Source organism: Pelobates fuscus, chromosome 3, assembly GCF_036172605.1.
Source record: "Pelobates fuscus isolate aPelFus1 chromosome 3, aPelFus1.pri, whole genome shotgun sequence".
Taxonomy (NCBI): Eukaryota; Metazoa; Chordata; class Amphibia; order Anura; family Pelobatidae; genus Pelobates; species Pelobates fuscus.
This window is the reverse complement of record NC_086319.1, coordinates 342,263,098-342,281,560: the sequence shown is the minus strand read 5'-3', so window position 1 is coordinate 342,281,560 and position 18,463 is coordinate 342,263,098. Positions and strand designations below refer to the sequence as shown.

The following is an 18,463-nucleotide window of genomic DNA, read 5'->3' as shown; positions in this document are numbered from 1 at the left end:
CTCTGGGTTATGCCCTGCCCGGACAGCCGTCCAAGAAGACGCTGGGGGGATGAATCCTGGGGGAAGGAAAAGAGCCTGATCACCTCTGAATACACGGTAGAGATTGCTGCAGCACCTAGCCGGTATGTTCCTACCCCTGTGATTGACCTGTCCCAGTGTCTGTGACTGCTGCCGAGAGGACATCAAAGTCAGGTAATAACTTGCCCAGAGTCTTTGTATTGTTATTGTTATCTAGTTTACCTGCTTGTTGACTATCTGTTGCCTGGGTGTGTTTGTATTTAGCTTAGTCCCCGGGGAGTGTGAGTGCCTGTTTACCTCTTTTAGGTGCTAGGTGGCTCTAGCAGTAAGGAAAAAGGGGAGGGGACCTGGTGGAAGTCTGTGTGGACTCACTACTTTCTCAGGTCCAGGGTGTCACTTTGAGGGCCTGGCTAGCCTCATTGTTCACGTTACTCTGCTTGCAGAGGGTGGGACACTTCAGCCTTGAGCGCTGACGCTGTTAGTGTTCTGTTAACCTCTCAGTGCCCGTGGATACGGACATTGTTAGGTTGTTGGTGGGCTTGGATTCAGGCAGGTATTGCTGTTTCCATCACCAAGTGGTAGTGAGACTTGCGGGTGGGTCCGCAACAGGGACACTACGAGGTTGATGGAGGTGGCTTGGGCCACAAGAGTAACAGAAAGGGATTACTGTTGATTTTATTTGAACTGTGATGCATGCACTGTATTTTATTTGAAATGTTGTCTTAATTGTCTGTCACACAGATTTCTGTGCCTACTCTTATCTTACTCTCTGTGTTATTTACACTTTCCACTCCTATTTCTCTTTGTTGAGAGAAGTGATTGGTCACACACTTCTCGCCACATTCCAATCCGCGGCTACCTCGGGTAGGCGGAATTAGTGACTAGTCTACGTTTTGGGAAGGCGTACGTAGGAACCCACTCTTACGTAGCAGTCAAGCACTGTAGACCTTCTTGTCTCTCTTTCTCTATATCTGGGACGCCTTGTATAGGGAGGATGGGACAGAAGTTAGATAAACCCAGTAAGGGTAGTTTGGCATGTGATCTGGTAGAAGATAGAGAAGGAGAAGAGATGGTTAAGAAAGTGAGTAAGATTGCTAAAGTATGTGGAATTACCGTACCTCCGTGCGGCAGGTTGCAGCCAGAAAGCTGGCGTAAGTTACTGACAGAGAAGAAAGGGAAGCTATCGGACCATGATTTGGTCCGTACAGCAGAAGCCTGGTACCGAGTAGCAAGAGCTATTCAGCAAGAGGGATGGGTTGAGGAAGAAATTGATCACAAAGGTTTAAGATTGTTTGTTTATTATAATAATTGTGTTACTGGGAAGTTCTCCCAGCCAGCGCCCTATTATGGTGCCCAGGAGGTGACCACTCCCAACATCACGTCAGCAATGACCGAAATGCAGCTGACCACGGTCCCCACCCCTGGTCCCCACCCTACCACCGCCCCTGTTTACCCGGTCTTGAATGCTGATGGATCTTTATTCTCCCCCCCATCAGTCCTACAGATCTCGTCACCCTCATCCTCTCCTTTACCACCTCCCCTCTCCAGTCCATTTCTCCGGTCCGCTCTTCCTTCCTTACGCCCATCCACCACTCCACCCACCTCCGCTGCTACATCACCTGTCTGCCCCCCTACTTGCCCACCTCCTCCTACTCCTCCCACTAATCCCTCCCCTTCGTCTGTCTCCCCTCCTACTGCTCCTTCTCCTCCTCCACCCTCATCTCCCGTCCTTCCTACTCCACCTTCTCCTCCTCCTACTCCTCCTGTCTCTCCTACTCCACCTTCTCCTCCTCCCACTCCACCCGCTACTCATTCCTCCATCTCCCCGCCGCAATATCTATATCCTTTATATCCTTCCTCCCTTCCTAATCCCTACCCATCTCCTCCGCCCTACTCGTGCCCCGCCCTGACACCTGCCCAAATGGCCTGGCCATTCTCCTACCCTTATTCCGCAACTCCACCCTATCCAGCCACTTCCATGTACCTTCCATTGCCACACCCCCGACCCCGATCACGCCTACCCTGCCTCAACCTGTTCAAGTCGTGCCCACATCCAACATGGCCGCCACTTCCTCCCTTAACCCCAACGCCACTCCCTTCCACGCCTCCAATATGGCGGCCCCCAGTGGTGTGGCACCTCTAATGCCGGTCCTTCCAAATTATTTGTTACCACAAGCTAATAACTCACCATTAGCTCCGGCAGGCGGAGTGCCCATTTTACCCCCGGTCCTGACACCCCAGGTAGCTGCAAATCCTACAGGAGTCCGAGTGACACAGTCCCAAAATGAATTCGATTCAGTTAGCTCTCATGGTTACCAAGTCCCACCGGACTCCAGAGAGGCATCGCCTGCCTGCCCCATTGCTCTATCAATGACCCTTTTGGTCGCCGGATTCAGGGAGAGAAGGCCCCTATAATGTATGTCTCCTTCAATCCAACACAAGCCTGTGCTCTGATGAAATCACTCCCTGACCCTGAAAAACAACCCATGCCCTTCTATAGAGGGGTAGTTCAAATTCAGAAACCTATTCCGCCGCATGGCGGGATTATTAAGCATCTGTGCCATAAAGGCTGGAGATGCTTATTGGCCTAGCATTGCCCGCCCCCTCTGCACCAACTGGCTCGCTAGTGATACTGACTACACATCGGGGATTGAGTTCTGCGACCAGCTGAAGGCCTGGGCTAAGGATAAGCTCGCGGACCAAGCAGCTGGCCTCAATGATGTTGTTCAGGAAAAAGGTGAATCTGTGGAGAGGTTCCATGCTAGACTTTTTCAAGTGTTCTCAGACCTGGGATTTGATCTCAGTAATAAAATTCACTCCCAGATGCTTTCCGCGGCCTTTGTCCTAGGCATCAAAGACTCTATACGCAAGGGTATCATTGCTGCACGCCCTGAATATAGAGTGGTTCCCCTGGATAAGTTACTCTTAGTTGCCAGAGGACTAGAATCAGCACAGATTCCTAGAAAGTTCAATTCAACTCCCATTATGGTGTCACGCCCTGTCCCAAAAGGCACCAGGCCCGCTGATGCAGTCTGTTGGAATTGTGGGGAAAAGGGCCATTTCAGGAGTGACTGCCCCGAGCCCAGGAGATACCGAAAACCATATACAGACGAAGAGGTGACTAAGCCTACACCTACAACAAAGGCTCCAAAACCTCCCTTACCTGATTCAGTTCAAGAAGATTAGGAAATTGGCAAGCCTGTGTCATTAACCCCTGTCATGGCAGTGTCTTCAGGGGAACAAGGGGGGCCACTAGCCACTGTAACTTTACCTATTGAAGGTCACCCTACCACATTCCTTGTTGACACAGGTGCAGCCCGAAGTGTTCTGAGAGAACAAGACCTGCCTGATTCTTCATTCCTTTCCAATATTGATGTCTCCTGTGTTGGCGTAGATGGCCTCCCGAGACAAAGTCCTTTAACTACTCCTTTACGGGTTGGCAACTGCCCCAGTCTGCTTGCCCGATTTGTGGTGTCTTCCACATGCCCTATTAACCTGTTAGGTGCTGATGTCCTTTCCCGCCTACAGGCATCTATCACCTTCACACCAGACGGCCAGGTGGAACTATCTTCTCCCCTGTCCGATTCAGACACCTCAGCCTTGTGCTCCCTGCCTTTGATGCTTCATCTAGAAAAACCCCATGGGGATGCAAAGGCCCTGAGGGACAATTTTCCAGAATCGTTAATGACAAGTGTCCCCAAGAAGCTATGGTCTTCAGGCCCAGAGGACATAGGTCTTCTTAAAGTCCCACCTGTGATGGTAAAGCTAATTCCAGGAGCAAAATTACCAAGAAAGTCTCAATATCCATTGAAACCAGCACAAGCTGCAGCCATCACGAAACAAGTCCAAGCACTACTGGCTAAAGGTGCTCTTGTCAAGTGCGAATCACCATGTAACACCCCATTGTTCCCTGTGAAGAAGAAGACACCCAAGGGTGAACCTGAAAAGTACAGGATGGTCCAGGATCTTCGTGCTGTAAATGAGGCCACGGTTCTGGACACCCCAATTGTGCCTAATCCACACACACTCCTCTCTGGCGTTCCACCCTCTGCCAAATACTTCACAGTGATTGACTTGGCCAATGCCTTTTTCAGTGTCCCTCTGGACCCCAGCTGTCAATACCTGTTTGCCTTCACACACGAAAAACAACAGTACACATGGACTGTTATGCCCCAAGGGGCACAAAATTCACCAAGTCAGTTTGCAAAGGCTATGTCTTCAATCCTTGATCCATGGCAATCTGACCACCATGAGGTTGTCCTGCTCCTTTGTGGAGATGACACCCCCACGACAGAAAAATGTTCTCTGGATCTCCTTTGTTCTCTTGCAGATCAGGGGTGTAAGGCATCTCTTATCAAACTTCAATTTTGTCAACCTACTGTAATTTTTCTAGGTCATTGCCTGTCCCATGGCACCAGACACCTCACCCGTGATCGTGTCAGAGCGGTTTTGGCCATTCCACCTCCAAGAACTCCAAAGTCTCTCCACGCCTTTCTAGGCCTTATTTCTTACTGCCGAGCGTGGATCCCTGAGGCATCCCTACTCATGCAACCTCTGTATGATGCTCTCAAATCAGACCCCTTCTGTCTGTCCTCAGAAGCACATGACAACTTTTATACTCTCCAACGTGCTATTGCTTCTGCTCCCGCCCTTGGCCTACCAGACTACACCAAACCTTTCAAATTATTTGTGTCTGAAAGACAAGGCCACGCTACAGGAGTCCTCACTCAAGCCCATGATCCTGGCGGACGCCAAAGGCCTATTGGGTTCTTCTCCTGCCAACTGGACATTGTAGCTAGAGGAACCCCCCTCTTGCCTTCAAGCTGTTTTTGCTGCTCAGGAACTCATTAACAGCACTGGAGACCTGGTTCTTGCCAACTCTCTGACTGTTTTGGCACCTCATGATATTTCTGCCATAATTAACCAGGTCCAACTCAAACATGTCACCCCTGACAGACACCTTCGTCTCCAATGTCATCTCCTGTTACCTGACAATGTGACCCTTCAAAGATGTCAGGTTCTGAATCCGTCCACTCTTCTGCCACTCCCTGAGGGGGGTAGCTACTATGGATTTGTCATGGATGAAGGCTATGTCCTACTTTTTACCCACACTACTAAATCAATGCATCCCAATTTACCCTTCTGTGACGGGCCAGAATATGCTTTCTGCACCATGTGGTACAAACCAACCATTAACCCTGACCCTCATTACGAAGATGAACTCTATCAATTAGTTGAGGTAAAACTCACACTACATGATTTTTACTGCGATACTGAAAGCAACAGTATGATTTTGGTCCAACTACCACCTGGACTTGAACATCTATATCACCATTGGGACACAGCAATTCCACATGTCCCTATTACCAAATCAAAGATAAAGTCATGGGGTGATCTCGGGCCCATGGCAAAGCTATGGGCCCCCATGGATGAACTACAGCTCCAAGAAAGAGGCGTTGTCAAATACCCAACAACTGAACATGTAAAAGCATGGCCACGGTACTTTCTGGAAGAAGAATTTGAAGATCTGGTCATAAAGCACGACTATGATCCAGAAGCGCCCCATGACTGTTTTGAACAGATGAAAATGGAAACAACACATCTACCAACCGTGCATGAGGATCCACTAATAGATCCTGACCTCACCCTGTTTGTGGACGGCTCAAGGTATGCTGATGAAGAAGGAAAATATCACACAGGATATGCCGTCACCACAACAGGTGAAGTTATCAAGTCATCATCTTTACCATCAATAATGTCTGCACAAGAAGCTGAATTACAAGCCCTAACCACAGCATGCAAGATCTCTGAAGGGAAGCGAGCCAATATCTACACAGATTCAAGATATGCACTGGGCGTGGCTCATGACTTCGGATTAATTTGGAAAACAAGAGGATTTCTTACCACTGCCGGTACACCGGTCAAGCACAGTTCTGCAATCAAGGAGCTGATGGATGCCCTTCTACTCCCAGAAGAAGTAGCCATTCTGAAAGTAAAGGCACATGGGAAGTTGGATTCGGGTGAAGCAAGGGGCAACCATCTGGCTGACCAAGCTGCAAAACAAGCTGCGAGAGAACCACAGGAATTGGACAGAAGAGTGTCCGGAAACGAAGAAACTCCTATATTTACCTTGCAAACTCTTCCAACTGATCTAAAAATCCTACGGGAACAACAGGCTGCAGTTGCCCCTGAGGAAATACAAAAATGGAAACAGAAAGGGGCAGTTCTGAAGGATGGAGTGTACTCCAACAACCTCAAGTTCTGCCTCCCTAAGAATTTGTACCCAGCAGTCGTTCAATGGGCACATGGACCTGCACATTTATCAAAGGATCTAATGAATGCTCTTGTACAAAAGTACTACAAAGCACCCGGAATTACTACACTAACCAGTAACTACTGCAAGGCCTGTGTTATCTGTGCTAAATGCAATTCAGAAAACACAGTCAAAGTTCCTCAAAAACATCTGGTTAAGCCCATGTATCCATTCCAGCGGATTCAGATCGACCACATCCAGATGCCAAATAGTGGTCACTATGAATATGCACTAGTGATAGTGGACATGTTCTCAGGCTGGCCAGAAGCCTATCCAGTAGTTAACATTACCGCCAAAACAACGGCAAAGCATCTACTCACGGAAATTGTATGTAGATTTGGACTCCCAGAAGTTATTGAAAGCGACCAAGGCCCAGCTTTTACAGCATCAGTGACTAAAGAGATTTGAACTGCCTTGGGAGTGACCCTTGCTTTCCACACACCTTATCACCCACAAAGTAGTGGCAAAGTGGAACGTATGAATGGTACCCTAAAAGCTAGAATGTTAAAAATGTCACAAGAAACAAAGATGCCCTGGCCAGAAAGCTTGTCAATAGCTCTATTCAGTATCAGACATACACCCAGAGGGAAGCCCTCATTGTCTCCATATGAGATTCTATTTGGGACTGCACCCAGGCTAGGTTGCTATTTTCCCCAACAACTACAACCACAGTCTGCTCCCCGGTGATTGGGTCCTAGTCAAGAAATTTGTGCGGAAACACACCCTGGAACCAAGATTTGACGGACCATTTCAAGTTCTACTGATCACCTCCACCTCCGTCAAGTTGGCTGGAAAAGGCAACTGGATCCACGCCTCCCATTGCAAGAAGGTTCCTGCCCCAGAGGAAGCAGACTCCTCACAACCATGTACCTCTGGTACATCATCCCCTTGATTAGTTTTCTTGAGGCCCAACAAGTGGCCATTACTAAAGATGCTAGTGGGTACACTTTCTGGTATAATTCATCATGCACCCGCGTAGCTACATTTACTTTTGATTACTGTGACATTGTAGATTGCCCATTTCCCAAGTCACAGATTCAAACCATTTACAAAGATATACCTCATGCAAAAGACCCCTATGGTTGTGTAGTTGACAAGCAATGGGGACACAACTGTAACCATTGGGGGGCTGCAGGGTGGAATGCTGGGCCTGCCTGGGGTTACAAAGCCAAAAGTGCCCTATCTAAAGTAGATGATGATGGTAGATCCCTCCTTCAAAGAATGACCTTAAGAAAGCCTGGAGGAGGTACACCCATGAAATTAATGTTAAATATTGAGCATCCTGGCCCAAAAGATGCTGACCAATATGTAATGGGAATGTATTGGAAAAGAGGTTCCTATAACAAGTTAGGTCATTTCTATCTTAAAGATATGTGCCACTCTCCAGAGTGGCAAGGGGCTGTTCATATGGTCCCGAATCCACTGAAACCACATATCCAGTCTTTTAAGGACATGATGGCCATTGCTAACCCCACTTTCGAAGATACCATGGCCGCTGAAACTGGTTTCAATGATATCAATCTATGGTTAGAGTGGATGAAATATAATGCTAATAAACATAACAGAACCGCATGCTATGTGTGCGGTGGTGCTCGACCTCATCTTGGCACCTTTCCTCTAACTCACCCTTTGGAGATAGAGAATTGCTTCCTAAGTCTTTTTGCCTACCGCTATGATTTCAACAGGTCCCTCTGCGAAGCATGGACGGCAGAATACCCCCTCTTAGTTGGAAACGTCAAATCCCCAGATGGAATCACGATTTACAAGGGTAATTACACTTGTTATACTAACTATGACGGGATTGGTAAATTCATGGGTAACTTTTCCAATGGTTATTGTGCCACCTACAGAACTGTTCCTATATGCCTGTTACAACACCATACCAGGTCATTAGGGGATATTTACTGGTTATGTGGGGATCTGCAGTTAAGATCCAGGCTAGAAACTGAGTGGTGGGGTGAGTGTGCCCTAGCCAAAGTTATCATGCCCATTCATATTATTTCTGATAATCACCCTGACACACACGATCCTCCACATACACCAGCCAGAGTCAAGCGCGAAACCCCAGTAAAAGGCAGTTTTGACCCTCACATTTACATAGATGCCGTTGGGGTGCTTAGAGGGGTACCTAATGAATTTAAAGCTAGAGATGAAGTCGCTGCAGGTTTTGAATCACTTTTCACCATAGTCACTGCCAACAAAAATCTTAATTGGATTAATTACATTTATTACAACCAACAGCGTTTTGTCAACTACACCAGGGATGCCCTCCAGGGCCTGGCCGAGCAGTTACAGGCCACATCCCAGATGACCTTCCAGAACAGAATGGCCTTAGACATGATTCTAGCTGAAAAGGGGGGTGTATGTAAAATACTACCTGACACCATGACTTGTTGCACTTACATTCCAGAAAACACAGGTCCAAATGGTAAAGTCACTATGGCCATAGAAACTCTCAGAAGAGTTTTTTTTTTTATATTCTTTATTTTAGTTGTGCATAGATTAGACATGTTCATTAGCAATGCCACAATAACAGTTGCGAATTCAAGTGACAAACATATAAAATCAGTTGTTGGCATTTGAGAATTCGCAACTGTTATTGTTGGCATTTGAGAATACTGCACAGTTTTTTGTTTTTTTTTAACGTATACATTACAAGAAGGTAAAACTTGCCATGAATTATCGTTTTGCATACATCTAATAAAATTCGACAGAGTGTATGGCTAGGCTATGTAGTGATGAGATGTCCCTTTAGTGGGCCTGTCCGCTGGTTTGCGCATTAGGTGCTTTCGCTATGTGCTTTGAGTATACAGACATTATAAGAATGAAAAGCTCCTGTAGCTAAAGATGGAGCCTAGTTAGCGTTAAATGTGCGTCGGTGTGATATAGGCAAACTGAAAAGTGGCTAAATGTATTACAAGAGAGTGAAACAAGATAGTCTAACTCTCAGAAGAGTTGAAAAGGAATTCTGGGGTAACAGATCCCTGGGAAAGGTGGTTTGGTTGGATGTCAGGTTGGCAGAAAGCTTTAGTCCATATTGGTATGGCTCTACTAATTTTCCTTTTTGTTCTCGCTCTTCTCGTTTGTTGTGTCCTCCCATGCCTGAGAAAATTCTTACAGAAGACTGCAGACCAAGCAACGCCAACTTTCACTCATCTGGCGATCGATGATCAAGATCTCACCTCACCCTGTATTCCGCTATAAACTCTCCCTGCTGATAAAGTGCAGAAGTTTTAGGAAGGGAACCAGCGCAGGGACAGCGTCCGTTTGTATGGGTTAGTCTGTCGTGGGAGATGTAGTGGGTTAGCCACTGCGGGATACCCACGGAGTGAAGTGTTCGAGGGCCGTACTGACGGATGAGCTGCAGCCTGTTAGGGTTAGATAGGGGTAGACATGCACTTTGCAATAACACCAAGTTAGCGGCTATAGGGTTTCTGTTTTTTGGGCTAACAAGTCTTCTGGTATTAACAAATAAAGTTTATCTTTTAGTAACTAACATTTTAAGGGGGGACTGTTGTAGAATTATAGACTCCATAAAATTATCTTAAGAGAATGCTTTGTCAGGAGGAAATGTGCGTCAGCGGAACAATAAGTTCCTGTTGAATGAAACATTGTGGCAACTGAACTACATGTTGGTCTTAATAAAGTATGTGTCAGCTGAATAGTAAAATGTGTATTTACTAAAAGAGCCTTGAAAACTAACCTTGAAACTAACAATGCCAACTACTCAAAATGGCTGCCAAAGTACCCCTCCCATCGAGTGAACACCTCATGCTAACAAGATGGCGCCTGCATCTTGTGTCCACTCCCGTGTCAAGGATGTCACCACCTCTTGATGGGAGGGCATTTAACTAACCACTTAACACCTAAACCAATTAAGAATGTTTACTTGTTGTTATCTTGAATTATTTAGTGATGTAATAATGCCTTTATAAGGGTCTGCGCACCCATTTTCTGTTGAGCCATTAAAACCATTCCGAAGTTCTTTCATTAACCTGAACCCTGTGTCTCAGTGTGAATTTACTTCTGCGTGCACGCAACCTTATTATTTTTTTATTTGGACAGGAACAGATAGTCATTCAAACTTATTGGTTTGCAGAAAAGAATCTACGACACACTCACACCCCATCTCACTACACTTTTCAATAAATGTTATCAAGTGGGGTCCCTACCCACCTAAATGCTCCAAGCGCACATATACACCCTTCCAAAACCCAGTAAATCCCCTACAATATGTCAAAACGTTCGCTCAACTGCGACACCAAACTATGCAAAAATCCTGACCAATCGACATTCAAAAATTTTAAACAAGATCGTTCACCACGACCAATCTGGGTTCGTAAAGTCTAGACAGGGATCAGATAACACCAGGAAAATCGTAAATATCCTTGCCAAGATGTAGGAGGATAACCTTGAAGGCCTTCTATTGGTGCTTGACGCCGAGAAGGCCTTCGATTGTCTAATTGGCACTATATAGAACTAATGCTCCTCAAGTTTGGATTCCCCCCAACTTCTTAAAAGTGGGTACTGGCCAACAGCACGAGTAGCCAATGCAGGATTCCTCTTCTCACCTATTGCCATCACCAATGGCACCCAGCAAGGCTGTCCACTCTCCCCTATGCTATTCATACTGACACTCGCACTCCTAGCTTACAAAATAAGATCACACTCGGATAATAAGGGTGTCGAGGTACATGGAACTGACTGCTGTCTCTCCATGTTTGCTGACTATACTCTTTTGTCCCTAGGTAACCCTACCACGTCTCTCCCGATCATTTTAGATACACAACGAATATCGTACAGTATCCTACTACAAACTGAATCAGACGAAAACGCAAGCTCTGCCACTTCGCATGCCCAAAACAATTGTAACCGAATTACAAAATACTTATGCTTTCGACTGGAGACACACACGTTACATGTCTAGGAGTTTAACTAGCTAACACTTATCGAAACATCACAAACCTGAACCACGCTGCGCTGGTTTCCATGATCAGGAAAACTCTACTAACATTGAAAAATGGTTAACTATGTTGACTAGGCAGAATCAACACGATAAAGATGATGATTATTCCAAACATCTTCTACATTTTCCGAATGCTGCCACTACCCATATCTTCAACTCTATGCAAACAAATACAATCCTCTCTGTCTTCCTTCATATGGAATAAAAAAAGACCCAGACTGGCAGCATTCCTATTACAACTCAGAACTAAAGAAGATGGTTTAGGCGTGCCCAATGTGTCGAGCTATTACAGAGCCTCTACACACCCCAAGAGGTACTCTGGAATGGGTCGACATGGAGACTGATAGGGCCCCCCAAAAATCCTCCTCTTATGAACCCCTAAACTCCTACGACCAACACATATCTCTCTGCTACCATTATCCGTGAAATACTACATGTATGGGATCATGGGATCCAAGATAAATTTCACCTTTGGGTACAACTTACCTGTCACGGGTGGCAGTTCAGAGACTGGGATCCCTGTATGCCTGATGATAGTAGGAGTTACAGTGTGGAAATGAACAATAAAGGTCTGGTGCAGGGTAACCACACGCCCTCTGGTGTTGAGCACCAAGGTTTGTGCAGCCACATATCAGGGCCCTTATGCAGCTTCTGCGGATCCCAGGAGCTTGATAATATGTAGATATGTATCCAGTACTAGAAACAAGGCAAGACTAGAATAGGCACCAAACAAGATAACAAGACAAGACTAGAAGAACCCAGAACCGGAGCAGGACAGAAAGCAGAACCCAGAACACGTACACAAGACATGAGGGAAACAAGAACAGGATATGGACAGGACAGGACTGTTCATGAACTGGGAATACAAGACAAAATAAAACAAGACAAGAAATACAAGGCAAAACAAGAGGAGAAATAACCAAGTACTATATATGTAATAAACATTGGAGATTTAAAGATACCCCTCCAGGTTACTTCCCCCTAGGAACATGACAGGGTAATAAAATTATATATTTTTTTACAAAAAAAACTAAACGATTTGATTCAAAACATGGCTACCATACTGTATGATAAAAGTTATGTGATACACAAAATCAGGCTGTATTACTGTTTAGAACAAACAGAGAAACGGAAGCAAGGGAAAGAGACACCCGAAAAATACAACTGAGTCACTCAAGCCACTGAATCCGCACACCAGTGGATTATACCAGGGATGTCCCAGGGTTTAACCCTATGAATTGCAATTAGAAAAAAAGAGAAAAGGCACATCTCACATAAAAATGTAGAGAATAGCTACCATGCTAGACAATAGTATCAGTAACAGTATACATTTAGTCATTTTTATATTAAACTGGAGAAGTGTTCATAGATGAGAAGGGTTCCAGGAGCAAGGTTAAAAAGGAACTCTATTTATAACTATTTAAAACAATAAAAATAGTATTGCATAAAGACACTTAACACATTTCACCTTATCAAAAATATGTTTTCAAAGTGTAGTAGAAGCTCCTGGAAGTAGGATGTTTAACCCTTTAAGGACACATGACATGTGTGACATGTCATGATTCCCTTGTATTCCAGAAGGTTGGTCCTTAAGGGGTTAAAAAGGTTTGTAACAATTCAAATTTGGCACACACATGGCAACATGTGGCTTTATTCCGTGACCTATGACATCATAGGTCAAGAAAAAGTAATTAAAGCCTAATAATTAGTCTAATAAAAAAAAAACTCAATATAGTGTACTTGATTTGTTGAACAGTGTAATGTGTTAAAATAACTAAAATTAAAATAAAACTAGGCTCCCACAAAATGGCAGAGCTTAATGGTGCAGTATAATATAAAATGTGGCATGGAACATAGGGTCCGAAATGTTGACGTGTGTCAAGGAGAAATGGGACGGAAAATATATGTGTTAATATTGTAAGTGCAATTGCAGAGAAGCATTGGAAAGCAGGGTACATGTGTTAGTGTCTATAAGTCAAACAAAATGAAATCCGACCGCACTTTTGTGACACGGAGAAATAAAGGTGGACATTCCAGAACAGGTGATGATTTATGATAAAAGGCAGAAAAAGACCACATAACTGTAGGCTAAAAATACAACTACAAAAAAATTGAAAATGGGGATGTACAGAAAAAAATCCTAAAACAGCAGGACTCGTTTTATGTCTAAACTGATGTTTCATCAACTTTTATTCTAGAGGTCACAAAATATATGGGGAAAGTAATAATTACTGCTTCCAATATAATGACATTTCAAAACACAACTGCAGGACTAATAATAAAGCAAAGGTATTTAACCACGAAAGGGACATGCCAGGGTGTATTGGCTAAATAGTGTACCTGAACTGAAAAACACGTTACAAAATGAAGGGCCAAAAGAGCTGACTTGGAAATATTTTACAATTCAGTTGTAGCTACAGTTTGACTATTCTAGACTTAAAGGACCACTATAGGCACCCAGACCAGCTCAATGAAGTGGTCTGGGTGCCAGGTCCATCTAGGATTAAAGGGACACTATAGTCACCTGAACAACTTTAGCTTAATGAAGCAGTTTTGGTGTATAGAACATGCCCCTGCAGCCTCACTGCTCAATCCTCTGCCATTTAGGAGTTAAATCCCTTTGTTTATGAACCCTAGTCACACCTCCCTGCATGTGACTTGCACAGCCTTCCATAAACACTTCCTGTAAAGAGAGCCCTATTTAGGCTTTCTTTATTGCAAGTTCTGTTTAATTAAGATTTTCTTATCCCTTGCTATGTTAATAGCTTGCTAGACCCTGCAAGAGCCTCCTGTATGTGATTAAAGTTCCATTTAGAGATTGAGATACAATTATTTACGGTAAATTACATCTGTTTGAAAGTGAAACTATTTTTTTTTTTCATGCAGGCTCTGTCAATCATAGCCAGGGGAGGTGTGGCTAGGGCTTCATAAACAGAAACAAAGTGATTTAACTCCTAAATGACAGTGAATTGAGCAGTGAAATTGCAGGGGAATGATCTATACACTAAAACTGCTTTATTTAGCTAAAGTAATTTAGGTGACTATAGTGTCCCTTTAATCCTTTCTGCTGTAAACATAGCATTTTCAGAGAAACTGCTATGTTTACACTGAGGGTTAATCCAGCCTCTAGTGGCTGTCTCACTGACAGCCGCTAGAGGCGCTTCCGAGCTTCACACTGTGATTTTCACAGTGAGAAGATGCCAGCGTCCTATGCACTGGCTGAATGTGCGCGCGGCTCTTGCCGCGCATGCGCATTCAGCTGATGACTTCAGAAGAAGGAGGAGAGTCCCCAGCACCGAGGGAGCCCGGCGCTGGAGAAAGGTGAGTGTTTACCCCCTTACTCCCCCTTCAGCCCGGCGGGAGTGGGACCCTGAGGGTGGGGGCACCCTCAGGGCACTATAGTGCAAGGAAAATTAGATTGTTTTCCTGGCACTATAGTGGACCTTTAACTTTACAATTCAGCTCAATAAAACTCACTGAGCTCTATTCAGTAAACTCTGAATTGTAATGAATTTAAATCCCAATGGAAAAAGTTGGGCGACAATAGCTTGTTTTTTGGGGGCTTTAAACACCCAGTGGTTTATATGTTATCACACAGCTTAAAGGAACGCTATAGTATTAGATATACCAATACATATTCCCAACACTATAATGTCCCTGTTCCTAGATCTATAAAGGTTCCCCATTTATCTTTTTCCAGTACCATACTCCCTGAATGCTACTGACCTCTCCTCTGCCTGTGAAGTCATGAATGAGGAATGGCCTCTTTTAGAAGTGAACTTAACCCTGCAATGTAATGCACCTGCAGTGTTTTTCCATATTCAGATGAAGTGCTCTGGGTGACTATAGGATCCATTTAAAAATACTCATTTTAGCAAACTTAGAGGAATGAAAGGCAAAGTAAGCTGTGCTGGAACTCAAAGCAACAATTCTAAAATATTGAAGCTACTAACTGGACTCCAAAATTCTTAATTCACCCATCACGTAAACATTTAGCCTGCATCAAACTTAGCACCTGTTTTACCAATTTATATTGCTACATACAGCATAAAAATAATAATATTTGTATAAATTTTTTTTACTCAAGGTAATTCAGAGTGCTCTGACACACTGTCACATGTTAAACAACTTGCAGTTCCTGAAATCCACATCATTTATTGGCCCTCATCAATTTAAATGTAAACACTACCGTATATGAAAATGTCGACCTTGTGGTTTTAACAAATTCTATACTTAGTCATCCAACAGAGCTGACCACAAAAATAAAAAGCATTATATTTTCAGTTCTCCATAAAATATGTGCTAAAAAACTTACCTTTCACGTGCCATGGTAGTGGATAGATTAATATAAAAATGACCACGGTTTTAAGAAATGTTGAAGTGTGTGCCATCTTCCTCTGTAGAGAAATTGTGATTACACATCTACAAATTGTTGCTGTGCTACAACCCTGAATACACTGTTCCTATCACTCACTTCCTTCCTTATTTGTACTCAAATATTGCATTAGTTTTAAGCACGGAGTTCCATGGAAAAACACAATCATCCTTATTGAGTAGTAAAGATGGTATAAAGAGTTCAAAAAGTACGATACTAGAGATAAACTGACAGGTGCCTTACAAACATGTTATAATATGAGTTAGAAAGTGTCAGTTTCTTCTTACATTTTAGAAAAAAATATCTCATCTACTCATAGTGGTCACAGGCTTGCAGCTGCTAAGCTGTTACAAAGCTTGATAATGCCTAATAAGAAAGCAAGGCAGCTGAGTATTACCACTGTTCAAATAATTTAAACATTAAAGAGACACTATAGTCACCAGAACAATTACAGACTAATGTCCCAGCAGGCATGTTCATGTAAATACTGCCTTTTCTGAGAAAAGGCAGTTTTTACATTACTGCCTAGAAACACCTCTAGTGGCAGTCACTCAGATACTTCTGTGTCTTAAAAGGACAACCTCCACATGGCTCTGTAGTGGTGACGATGCCAGGAGGCCCAGACATTCCCTATTGTAAGTTATAGGATGGTTTGACTACTTACCTGAGGTCAACCAGGTGCTGCTCCCATCCTCTACTGCTCAGTGAGAACTGGAGTTAGTTAATTAAAGGGACACTGTAGGTATTGTATCTGCTCCATCTCATTAAACTGGTTCGGGGAGGAGGAGGGGAGCAGAAAAGGCACAGAAAAGTTCCCTCCTCTGCCAGCCTCAATGCAGCCGCACCAACCCCCAGCACCTCCCACCTTAATTCCCTTGGACTCTCACAGTCCGAGGGAAAAAAATAATTTAAATGGCATTAGGCCTGCTGGTGCAGTGTGGCCCTGCAAATAAGTGGGTAATCTCTGCCTTAGGCGCACTTCTAGAAGGAGACTGAGGATGTCCAGGGTCACTTATTTAGTGTTAAACTGCTCTAAAATAGTTTACGACGGAATGAAGGGTTGGTGCTTGGGGACTCCAATCTCTATAACCAATTGAAAGAGTGTGGTTATAGTGACTACAGTGTTCCTTTAAGCTAAGCCGGGTGATGTTCTCAGCCAATGTGCTCGCTTAGTTCATTAGAGCTAAAGGAAGCTCCCAAGTAAAAGCTTCCAGCAGTTACTCTGTGCAGAGCACAGGAAGGCGCTGCTCATATCTTCTTACACAATAACTAATTATTTGGAACAGATGAGAGGAGAACCCTAGAGGGGATCAAGTCTCACTAGATTACCATATGCATAAAGCACTTCTTTGAGGTAAAAACACATTTTATTTATTAGATTAAAACAATAGCAGGCAGCCATCCTGTACAGACGCCATCTAAGCTTGCTCTCCCAAAACCTGAGACAATTGGTCGAAAATCGACCCCGCCAAGCCCCATCTACCCTCCAAAAACACCTTGCAATTACTAGCAACACTTCCTGCACCGATTCATGCCTTTCTTCCAGGCACCTAAGCAGCCCAGACCCAAATACAAATCTGCGGCCTACCTCGCCACTCCAATCCTAGGCTTAGAGGCCTTCCTTGGCGGGATCTACCCGGAACTCACCCCTCCCTACGCGGCTGCAAGCAAGGCAGACATGGGTGCCGCACACAAAAACCTACAACCGGTCCCTGCACGCAAGGCAGGGATATCGGAGAGATGCTGCTCCGGCCTCCACACCCTGAACCGGCTCATGCCGCGCACCCCAACGCCAGCAGCCCGGCCTCCGACCCGGACAGAGAGGTGCCAACCGCAACGGCAACTCACCCGGTGGACCATCATCGGAACCCCAAGATTCAGCACCCACCACCAAGGGGGACTTAAAAACACTCTTGGTAAATATACAAAAATTACTAGTGGCTGATGTCGCAAGGGTAAAAGCGGATATAACACAAGTGACAAACCATGTCAGAATGGCAGAGGCAGACATCACAACCATCCAGGATGAGGTTTCCAGCCTCAAAGAATACAAACTGAGAAACATGTACTAGCTGCACAAATCATGTCCCTCGAGGACAAACAACGCCAGACCCATATTAAAATCAGGGAAGTGCCCACCGCAGTCCCAACCGAGGAACAAGCACACTACACGAGGCGGCTCCTCACCACAATCCTGCCTCAAGCTACCGCCAAGAAAATAGTCCTAGACGGGATCTACCAGGTCACAGGCTCAGCACGAATCCCACCCAGCACACCCAGGGATGTAATTCTGCGCTGCACGACGGTACATGACAAAATACAGATAATGACCACCATGAATGGTAAAACACCACTGGCCTTCGAAGGCCCCCAGTTGTCATTCTTTCAGGACCTTACCAGAGCCACACTATTAAGGCCAACCGCTGGCATAGCTTATAGATGGGGGCAAACCGGCTCACTGTTGGTACACCACAATGGGACTACTCATAACCTTACAACCCTGTCAGGCAGGGGTGTATCTATCACGAGGCAAACAAGGCATTTGCCTTGGGCGGCACTTGTCAATGGGGCGGCAAAATGCCTTGTTTGCCTAGTGAGAGATACATATTTCAGCTTTAGATAAAAGCTGTAAGAAGAAAAAAAAAAAAACGATCACTCCGACGCCCCCTCGCACTTGCCACTCTCTCTCTGCTCTGCTCTGTCCCTGCTTCCTGATTAATGTCTGTTGCCATGGAGAGCAGAGAGCCAGCCGACCTCCCACGAGAAGCAGCATGCACCCCTTCAGAGCCTC

General features: G+C 44.8%; 1 protein-coding gene across 1 annotated transcript in view; it reads right to left on the bottom strand.

Annotated features, from left to right (window-relative positions):
- The window catches only part of LOC134601806 (uncharacterized), a 101,092-nt gene extending 83,560 nt beyond the window's left edge, over nucleotides 1-17,532 (bottom strand). The window contains exons 1-2 of the mRNA XM_063446305.1: nucleotides 17,521-17,532; nucleotides 15,613-15,694 (exon numbers count right to left, since the gene is read on the bottom strand). Of these exons, the coding sequence (XP_063302375.1) occupies nucleotides 15,613-15,694; nucleotides 17,521-17,532 (94 nt within the window). The remainder of the gene's footprint in view (nucleotides 1-15,612; nucleotides 15,695-17,520) is intronic.
- Nucleotides 17,533-18,463: the final 931 nt, after the last annotated feature.